The sequence below is a fragment of the Engraulis encrasicolus genome, chromosome 21, assembly GCF_034702125.1.
Source record: "Engraulis encrasicolus isolate BLACKSEA-1 chromosome 21, IST_EnEncr_1.0, whole genome shotgun sequence".
Taxonomy (NCBI): domain Eukaryota; kingdom Metazoa; phylum Chordata; class Actinopteri; order Clupeiformes; family Engraulidae; genus Engraulis; species Engraulis encrasicolus.
The window spans coordinates 44,396,456-44,407,516 of NC_085877.1; the positions used below are offsets into that span (position 1 = coordinate 44,396,456).

General features: G+C 45.5%; 1 protein-coding gene and 1 long non-coding RNA gene across 2 annotated transcripts; one reads left to right on the forward strand and one right to left on the reverse strand.

Moving 5' to 3' along the window:
• Positions 1-1,091: 1,091 nt before the first annotated feature.
• Positions 1,092-2,547, reverse strand: LOC134437246 (uncharacterized). The gene is made up of 3 exons (XR_010032365.1): positions 2,451-2,547; positions 1,375-1,455; positions 1,092-1,260 (listed from the first exon to the last, which is right to left on the reverse strand). It is a non-coding gene; the product is annotated as an uncharacterized LOC134437246 (long non-coding RNA).
• A 3,067-nt stretch (positions 2,548-5,614) lies between these two features.
• LOC134437438 (uncharacterized protein K02A2.6-like) lies at positions 5,615-9,034 on the forward strand. Its single transcript, XM_063186928.1, has 2 exons — positions 5,615-7,865; positions 8,136-9,034. Exons 1-2 carry the CDS (start codon positions 5,615-5,617, stop codon positions 9,032-9,034), a joined length of 3,150 nt encoding a protein of 1,049 aa, XP_063042998.1.
• The last annotated feature ends 2,027 nt before the right edge of the window (positions 9,035-11,061 follow it).

Genomic DNA, 11,061 nt, shown 5'->3' on the forward strand with positions numbered 1-11,061 from the left:
TCTAAAAATGCATCCATTATGTATTGTATTCCAGTGATCCCCAACCTTTTTTTGCCCTGTGTACCCCCTAATTAATTTTGTCATATCATGAGTACCCCCTCCTTCATGCTCTATATCAGGGGTGGGCAACTTTCATGATAAGGAGGGCCACATTTTTTTCATTGTGAACATTGGAGGGCCAGATGACTGCGGATCTGACTGCAGCTTGCAGATTCGAGGTGCAGTTGGTTGCTCAGTGGCCGCCGAAAAAGTTTGGAAGCAATAGGAGTGTTCTCTGTCAGCCAACAGTGTAATTTTAACAGATTGACTCAGTAGTGGTTTAAAAAAAGTTTGTTCATATAATTTATCTATGGGCCGCACTTAGTAAGGAGGCGGGCCGCATGTGGCCCCCGGGCCTCCAGTTGCCCATCCCTGCTCTATATGATCCTCTATACCAATGTGAGTGCACTCCATACATTTGTTAGTATCACATTTTCCACGTACCCCTACTGGTACACGACGTACCCCTGGTTGGGAAACACTGTTGTATACAATGGTGAAATAGTCCATGCTCTGTTGACATCACATTTATCCATAGTTGCCAGTTAAGTTTGCATCGTGAAAATTACATCATCTCATGTTTACCTGAGAGTAACCTGGCTATCAGTATCAGAAAACTGCTTTTTTTGTAATAAGGTTAGATGCTAGTGTGGAAACTGAGACAATGCCCACAGAAAGAGATAACATTATGCTGCCTAGCTCAGGTCGCATTACTTTCATTTGACACCATCTGTGCATATAAGAGCAAACTTGCCATGTCTTATCTTTATCAGATCACTATAACTTGGAGAGAAGGCAGGAGAGCCACAACGCATGCTGGAACTTTTTGTACAGAGTTCAAGATCACCATAAGCGGCTAATTCAATTATGCAGACAGTGTGAAGACAGTGTGCAAATGTATTTACAACAGCATCAAGAATATTAAATTGGATCATGTGAATATTTTATGGAAGGCAAATATTGTACTGAAAGAAGAACAGCAATAACAGTCTCTGTAACCATCTTTTCTATTTTTCCAGCCGTTTCAGGCATTTGTCCAACAGTGATTCGAGTGTTGTCTTGCATATCCATGCTGAGTTCCCCGATGAAGGACATTGGAACCTCGATACAAGGCTGGCGGTGACCTCCTCTGGCTGGCTCGTCTGAACTGTGCTGACTTGTCTTCTAGGGCACCAACATTGCATCAGTCGCAGGGTTTCCGAAGACCTTTCCACACAAAGCCTACAGGAAAAGCAAAATATTGTTTAGAATGCTATGTCATTTTGGAATTATTGAAGTAACACTATTAAAATGTTATGTCAGAATTAGTTGAACTGAATTCTTTTCAAATCTTACCAAAGGTTGGATTAGCTTTTGATGTTTGCCGGTGGTTGGTGTGCATTTTCATTCTAGAGGACAGCCATCTGTAAGAAGCGTCTGCAAGTACAAAAGACAATGTGTGAACAGAGTGTCCCTCTTATTTTTCATTTGGTCAAGATGGTGAGGGTTAGCCAGTTTCAAAGACAAACCTCGTTATTGTCATTGGAAAGGATATGAAGGGTTCCTTCCTAAAACACTGCAAGAGCCATTTCATACTAATGCCATGAATTGTATTGTATAGTTATAATTACATCAAGTCAAGTATCACCTGAAACCGTGTGTGTGTGTGTGTGTGTGTGTGTGTGTGTGTGTGTGTGTGTGTGTGTGTGTGTGTGTATGTGTGTGTGTGTGTGTGTGTGTGTGTGTGTGTGTGTGTGTGTGTGTGTGTGTGTGTGTGTGTGTTACATTGCCTTGTAAAGCAAATATAGACATCTCAACAGAAGAGTGTTTTCAGGGGGCATAGTCAAGGTATCCACTCCATTATCCAAACTCATGTCTTCTACTTGGGCTTGTGGCCCAACAACCTAGCATCCATGGAGAAAATAAGTTTCCCTGCTATGCACAACAACTAATCAGAAAATGACATTTGAATTGATCTTTTGCGAGTTGTTTAATTGCCCATCTATCAGCATACCACATCATATTTTACAAGGCCACAAGCACAAAGGAGGATGGGAGTTTGGATAGTGGAAAGGAAACAAGGTAGGCCTACACGTTTTGCCATTTAGTGTAATCCTGCTTTAAAAAACAAAAACAAAAAAATCAGGCGCTAGAACAACAAGATCCATCTTCTCACCTGCACAGCATATAAGGAAAGACAACATTCTTTGGAGCAACTTGTTCCAGTTAGACAGATGCTGAGGCACTCAAGGTTGCAATTTTTTATTTGGCTACAATGCTTACGCGTTTCGGCCCTTATGGCCTTCAGGGCGTATAAATTGCAACCTTTAGTGCCTCTGCATCTGTCTACCTGGACCAAGTTTGAGAGCCCCTACACTGATGAGCACCACGGAAAAAAGGTGAAGATCCAGAAGCACTCAAATTACAGGTACCTGCTTGTGTTTGATTCTTTGGAGCAAATTGGATGATGACTGAATGGGAAGACTCCAACGTAGTGGTGAGGGAGGAGTTTTGCTTCATCATGTTTCCTTCTTCTACTCATCATGACCGTCTGTAACAGGAACTTCCGTAGATGAGAATTGCTGCCATTAGGAAAAATACAGAATATAACTTTCCATGATCCACAATAAGCCTCTCAAATTCTATACAAGAAAAATTTCTGAGTCAGAACAGAGACATAAATGTCAAGGAAACATAAACCCAATATTCGACTGCATCTGACTTTCCAAGCTATTCGCGGATAGGAATGAAAACGTGACAGACAGTGGGAGCAGGTTGCATAGCAACTCACACGTAACTCCACAGCTGCCTGCTCTGGAGCAACGTAAGCTAGACAAGTGATCCGACTGCTGTATTCTGTGTACCTACCACAGGTTATGCCAAATTTGTTATATGATGAAAACAAAAATGCAATCAAATGCCGTCACAACCACTAAATAGCAGCCTGTAACAACTGCTTGAAGTCTGTGTTGGATGTGTCAGCTGAGTTCGTGCAGCCACGCACGCTGAGTAATTACCGTAGAACCCTTTGAACCCATTGAACCCTACGTTTCAATGCAGTGGCCAGTCGCTCTTCACTAGGTATAGTTAGGTGACCAAATCGAATCAAAGGCTTGCCTGGTTAATATGCCAATTCATGAGTTCGGTGTGTAGTCACAACCAATGTTCCCTCTAATTTTTTCGGTGCCTGAGCAAATGCACTATATCACTGAGCAGAGCCAATAACCTCGGTGAGCGAGTCGGACCCCCCAATTTTAAGGGTAACATTGATGCTTCATAATATGTTGATTATATTGTCATTCACTATAGTGAATATTACAAAATCAGTTAAGTAATGTTTCCAAATCTTGATTATTACTTAATCATAAAACCACCAACATCAATATATTGTAGGCTAGGCCTACATTTGTAAGATGTTGGAAAGAAAGTATCTTTACAGCAGCCCAATAGCCCAGAATGTTGAATTTATGTTTAAAACGATGAATCATTTAATTTGGATTTAAATGTTTTATAATAGGCTTATAATAATATTTATAATATTAAGGGTTATAATAGGCTATGTAACAAATTTAAAAGACTAAAATATTGAGCTGAAATTAGGCCTACATGAAGTAAAAGTATGCACTGTCACTTTAAGAGCTCGTGGAGATTTCAGATCTTGGAAAGCAAACTTTTTTCTTACCGGACAGTCTGACTGACCTTCTGGCTAACTGGGTTTTATGGACCTTCTTATCAGTAGGCTAGTAGTTCGTTTAGGCATATTAGTTCATATGTTTTCAAGACATTTCCACTGCGTGGACAAATGCTTTCATCAACACCATTTTGACGAATTTAAACCAACTCTTTGGCAGAAAGCAGCACGCACTTCCAATGATGCCAATAGCGCGAGAGATGTTGCCACTCGCAAAGCTATGACAGGCATCCATTAAAATCGGTCCAGATGCTCGACACCGTTATCAACATTCATATCAGATTCACGATCGAGCTCTGGGACAGCTAGAACTTGTCTTCTATCCATTATACAGAGATGGATTTAGGCTTTTTGTGTAGGCTACTTAACACAACCGAAAGCCGTAGACTAGGCAGCTGTTACAACGTTGTCTGGTCACTGTTTTGAAGATCAGCATTCGAAGCGCGGCGTATCCGCGCTCTGTCTGATCGCTATTGAAAAAGCAGCTGGAGGCGCAATGCTGATTGTAAGCAGAAGTCCGCGTCTAGTGTGATCGCTTAAACTGCTGTAAGATAGATGTTTCATATCTAAAGAATATGTTTTATTTCGATTGGATGTTATAAAGCTACAATGAGTGGAAATTTCGGACAACAATCAACTGCCTCTCCACACAAATTTGCCGCCTTGTTTTACCTGCGCTGAATGGATTTGCTCTGCGCTGAGAACGTGAGAGCAGTGCGCAATTGCGCAGTCGCGCAGCTTAGAGGGAACATTGGTCACAACTGAGCTTTCCGAACATACGGTCAGTTCGAACACCTGTTAGCTCAAGTTATAACATCCCTAGGTGAAACTACGAACACCAGTCTCCATGGAAATGAATATGTACCGCACCACCACAGCCAACAAAAAGGTTTTCCTAATTAAATCGTGTTTTCACCAACAATGTTTAAAAATGCCTTGTTTTCAACCACAGGACCCTCCTTGGTCAACCAACGAAATGTTGAGCAATTTGGTCTTGTTAAATTGGTGTGTAATAGAATAATTGTCAACATCACATTCCTTGTTAGCTAGCTAGCTGGATGCCTGTGTTATTTGACGGCAGGTGGGCTAACATAGCCGCTAGCCCGGTCGTCAAGGTTTCATTTCCATCGAAACTATTTAGTTAATTGTGCTCATGCTTGATGTACATGTAAGTTCAAAAGACCATGGTCATATTTTACAGTCGATTTCCCAAGAAAAACAAGACAGAGTATGGCTATTGCTTTTGTAGCAGTGTAGCTTTCATGGCTAATGTATGTTTTTTTCCACTCCACAGCTAATACTGCAGGCTAGTTAGCCATGACACTGTAATACAGACTGGAAGCTTTTCATGACTTACTTGTTCAGGAGGCTTGGTGGTATTGATCCAGACTTCAGCGTCAGGTGTTGGCCATAACTTGCTCTGTATTGTCCCAGATTGTGAAGGCATTAGTCCGGAAAATATTCCCTCAGACATTGAACCGGTACGTATGTGGTGTTCTGCTGGTATTTATAGAGTTTTCAAATGAATGGGCGTGCTAGTGGGTGGAGAGAGGGCGTAGACGAGTTGAGAGCGAACGAGGGCACACACGAGCTTTGCGTCAATTGGATGCTGTGTCAGAGTTTGTTTACAAACTGGGAGGAACCTCCAGCACAGCTCGGTGTACACAGTAACACATTACAAACCACTGGTGTAATGTAATGATGTATTGACGTATCAGTATATTACGCGGTGACGCACTTCCGGTCACCAGTTGAATAGTTGGACAAGTTAATGAAGACACGCTTCACGCGAGCTCTGTATTGTACCGAATACGTTATAATAAATATCCACGACAAGAGACACATATTGTGTGCGTATCGTGACATGGTGTCAGAAGCGGCGAACTGAACGCCGAAAGAACGAAGATGGCCAAGTTTGGACCGCCAGAACAGTTTGACTTTACCCGGCCAGCGGAATGGCCAACGTGGAGGCGCCGATTCGACAGGTTTCGCGCAGCTTCCAAGCTCAACAAAGAGAGCGGTGAGGTACAAGTCAACTCTCTTCTGTACTCGATGGGGAAAGAAGCTGAGGCAATTTATGAATCGTTTGTGTATACGGAGGACGACGAAAGTGATAATCCTGAACTTGACTATGAGATAGTTAGAGCTAGGTTTGACGATCACTTCGTGCCTAAACGCAACGTGATTCATGACCGAGCATGCTTCCACAAGCGCGTGCAGAAGGCGGGAGAAACTGTGGAATCTTTTGTGAGGAGCCTTTACGAGCTTGCTCAATACTGCGAATTCGGCATAACTAAAGATGAGCAAATTAGAGACCGGATTGTCATTGGCATTCTAGATACCGAGGTCTCACAAAAGTTGCAGCTTGAGGGGGATCTTACGCTGGAGAGGGCTATCCAGCTAGCCCAACAGAGCGAGCAGATCAAGAAGCAGAGTGTGGAGCGTGCAGAGTGCTCGGTGAATGCTGTGGGACAAAGGGGACAGGCAGGCTGGAAGCGCGGCAAAGGCATGCGGCAGCGAGACGGACGAAATAGTTCGAAGCAAGACGAGTCCAGCAAACAAAATGGATGCCCACGGTGTGGCAGAACACACACACGCGAGGAGCGTTGCCCTGCACGCGACAAGAAATGTCGGCGATGCGGTAAGCTGGGACACTTTGAACTGTTGTGCAAAAGCAAAATGACTAAACAATTAATGGCTGTTACACACCAATATGATGATGATGATAATGATCAAGCTTTCTTTATCGGAGCTGTGACAAATCAGGCCCATAGAGTAGTTGAACAGCCAGATTTGAGTGACGATTGGCGTGTCACACTGCCCATCAACAAGAGTCTAGTGGACTTTAAGATTGACACGGGGGCAGACATTACTGTCATGACTGAGAAAACATACAGCAAACTGCCAAACAAGCCCCAATTAGCTAAAACCACAGTCAGTGCCACAAGCCCAGGAGGGGAAGTGGTGTGCATAGGCAAATTCCTTGCCACATGCCTGCACAAGGGCCAAAAGTATGCCTTCTGGATAACAGTGATTAAAGGACAATTTGCACAGAATCTTCTGGGGGGAGGAGTAGCCAAATCCATGGGCCTCGTGAAAAGGCTGAATGCAGTCAGCACTGAGTCGGACGACCTATTCGGGGAAATAGGACTGTTACAGTGTGACCCCGTCAAAATTGTGCTGAAAGCAGACGCAGAGCCCTACGTCACCACGACGCCGCGCCGAGTGCCGTTTCCCCTCCTGCCCAAGGTTGAAAAAGAGCTAGGGCGCATGTTAGAGTTGGGCATAATCGAGCACGTCACGGGCCCGACTGACTGGTGCGCGCCCATGGTGCCGGCTGAGAAAAAGAATAAAGACCAGGTCAGAGTGTGTGTGGATCTCAAGAGGCTGAACAAGGCTGTCAAGCGAGAACTGTACGTGTTACCCACACTGGAGGACATTGCTCCCAAGCTAGCCGGGGCAAAAGTGTTCTCCACACTAGATGCCTCTAGTGGCTTCTGGCAAATTCCCCTAGACCCCGACAGTCAGAAACTGACTACCTTTATTACGCCCATGGGCAGGTTTTGCTTCAAGCGGCTCCCATTCGGGATTTCGTCAGCGCCTGAAATTTTTCAAAGACTCATGACCGACCTGCTCAGCGGCCACGAGGGAGTCGTGGTCGTGATGGACGACATACTCGTCTACGGTGCGGACGAGGAGGAACACAGCAGGCGGCTGAATGCAGTCCTCCAGACCATAAGGCGGTCTGGACTGAAACTGAACAAAGCAAAGTGCCACTTCAGCAAGTCGGAGATCGACTACTTCGGACACATAATCAGCGCAGAGGGCATGAAACCAGACAAAAGCAAGGTGAGCGCAATCACTGACATGCCCAGCCCAAACGACGTGGGACAACTGCGCCAGGTCCTAGGCATGATCAACTACCTGGGGAGGTTCTTGCCAGGCCTCTCAACCGTGCTACACCCGGTCACTGACCTGCTCAAGAAGGACAGTGCGTGGGCATGGGGTGACCTCCAAGAGAGAGCGCTGCAGAAAGCCAAAGAGATGCTCTCATCAGCCCCAGCACTGGCCTACTACGACCCCAACCGCCGCACCGTCGTGAGCGCCGACGCCAGCAGCTACGGCTTGGGCGCCACTCTACTTCAGGAGCACAGTGGTGAGTTGAGACCTGTTGCATTCTGCTCACGCACACTCACAGAGGCAGAGAAACGTTACTCCCAAATAGAAAAGGAGTGCTTGGCAGCGGTGTGGTCATGTGAACGATTTGTACGTTATGTACAGGGGCTAGACAGCTTTTGCCTCCAGACAGACCACAAGCCGCTAGTCCCATTGATAAATGCATGTGACCTGGACAAGGCGCCAGTGCGGTGCCAGAGACTGTTAATGCGCATGATGCGGTTCAATGTTACAGCTGTGCATGTTCCAGGAAAGCAGCTGATCGTGGCAGATGCGCTGTCCAGGAGCCCTCTGACTGGGGCCGAGTCAGAGACAGAGCGCCATGTCAAGGCGTACGTCGACGCAGTGTTGACAAACAAACCCATGTCAGCAGAGAGGATGGAGGAGATAAGAGGAGCAACGCAGACCGACCCAGACCTTCAGGCCGTCATCTCCAGGGTGCGGAACGGCTGGCGTAAGACACATAACTTTCCCTCCTTCTCAGCATTCTATCCTGCCAGACACCACCTCTCTGAAGCGAGGGGGTTAGTCCTGTACGACGACAGAATTGTGATTCCACAAGCACTGAGAACAGACATTATGAAAAAGATTCACGCCGGTCACCAAGGACTGACAAAGTGCCGCGAGAGAGCCAGGCTCTCCGTCTGGTGGCCCGGCATCGGAAACGACTCTAAAGCCAAAAGAGCCTACGAGTACTTCTACAACCGCAGACACGCCACCCTCCGTCTCCCAGAGCTGCCAACAGGACAGGCAGTCCGTGTCAAGCTGGACACAGACAAGGGGTGGAAGACCCCTGCGCAGGTGGTGGCGAGAGCGGAACAACCCAGATCCTACATGGTCAAGATGGACAACGGCACAGTGTTGCGGCGCAACAGGAGACACCTCCAGGCGGTTCCTGAGATCACCGGGCCTGCTGAGATCACAGAGCCTCCAGAACCACAGCTACAGCCCGGGACCAGCCCAGCACGACCCGCCAGCAGTCCAGTTCCTGTGATAGTCACCAGGGGCCAAAGAGCATCACCGGGGCCATCTGCACCAGAGACTACACCGAGTACACCGGCACGGCCTACTCTGTCTGGTGGCACAGCCAGACTGACCTCCAGGGGCCGTGAAATCCGGACACCTCTCCGGTTCAGACTCAATGATTGATTCTTGACTGCTAATGCCTAACCATTTTTTTTTACAGGTTTCGTTACGGTCTTTGAGTAAACTACTTTAATTGAAAAGAAAAAAACCCCTGAAAGGACAGAAAAAAAAAACTGAAGGAAAAAAAAAAAACGAGGCATCACAGCAAGAGAAAAAAAAAGGGGGGAGAAAAGTGAAAATGAGAAAAAAAAAATGTTTCTGCAGTTAATGTTGCAATGCACTTATTGTATTATGTTATGCAAAGTTTATGTGCTTTAAAATACTACAGTACAGTAGTATGTAATATGGATGATTTCTTGTTGATGCACTTAAGGCATTGTTTATGTCTGTTACAAGTACTACAGTACAGTAGTATGGAAGTTGAGGAGTTCTGAAAAAGGAAGAAAGGAGGAAAAATGCACTTGGTAAAAATGGATTTAATTTTGAATAAGTCTTAAGTCGCTCGCCTGAACCTGCTATTACAGTAAGTCCTGTTATTTGAATGTACTTGGGATTCTTTGGATGGACTCGGTACAGGTAAAGGTTACCTTTTGTTTATTGTCTTAAAAGGGGGAGATGTAATGTAATGATGTATTGACGTATCAGTATATTACGCGGTGACGCACTTCCGGTCACCAGTTGAATAGTTGGACAAGTTAATGAAGACACGCTTCACGCGAGCTCTGTATTGTACCGAATACGTTATAATAAATATCCACGACAAGAGACACATATTGTGTGCGTATCGTGACAACTGGGATGACTTCAGGAGGTCAGAGTAACTCATTTTAAGGCCCCAAAACATCATAAGGTCAAAATTTTACGCCATGGGCACTTTAAGATCCTGCCGGATCCGGATAGCCTGAAAAACCCTATTATCCTGCCGGATCCGGAACCGGATCTTGGATCCTGTTCATCTCTAGTAGTTTTAAATCAAGTCTCAAGAAATGGCTCAAAGCGGGGCAGCACTGTGGACATTTTTAGTCATTGAGCCTGTGTTTTGTGTCTTCTTGTTTATTTTATCATATATCTAGAGTATTTTGCTGTTTTAGTTGTTTTTTTTAAACTATGTACTTGACCTTGTAATATAATGTAGTCATTGTCATTATTAATTTGAATCCCTTTTTATCATAACACCTTCCTGTCCAGGGACTACAGATTAAAATGTGCGCGCACACACACACACACACACGCACGCACGCACGCACGCACGCACGCACGCACGCACGCACGCACGCACGCACGCACGCACGCACGCACGCACACACACACACACACACACACACACACAGACGCACACACACTAAGCTACACTCCTCTATGGATACTGCACAGTATATAGTGCCATGCAGCCATATAGAACACCTGACAGTGGCTGTGCACAGGGCTCGAGTTGTAGGGGGATGAGCTGGGATGCCATCCCCTCAACAATGAAAATGGTCTAAAATCATCCCCCTAAATGAAAATGGTCAAAAATCATCCCCCTCTAAAACAAGCCTCTCTTCTTCACATATTGTGTTAAAATTGCACGTTTAACAATTACATTTTCAAAATCATCTTGGGGGAGAAACCCCCGAACCCCCAATAATCACAATCAATCTCTGACCATCCCCCCTAGTTTGATTTTACAACTCGACCACTGGCTGTGCAGGCATAGCAGGTAGGTGGCTGACTCACAGTCAGGGGCGGAGCTACAGGTGTTGCAGAGGGAACACCTACTTTCATTGCTGGAACACCTAAAAAAACAAACAAACAAAAAAAAAAATTGGCGTCACTTGACAACCGATTGTAAACGCAAGCGTAAGTTAATTACCCACACCATCCGAGAGGATGATGCAGCTAACGCTGTTAGAACCAAAATACAGTTAGCTAGGGGATCCCAGTTCTCTCTTCTGTAGGTCTAAATGTCAGAGCGCTCTGCAAGCTTTCGCCATCCCTGAAGCAGTCAGTGGATACAGGATTTTGCCCGATACAGTTGGTTGGCGTGCAGTATTAAATTGCAGAGGGCGCGAGCGTTATGTGACTAAAATTATTATGCAAACGAAATGACA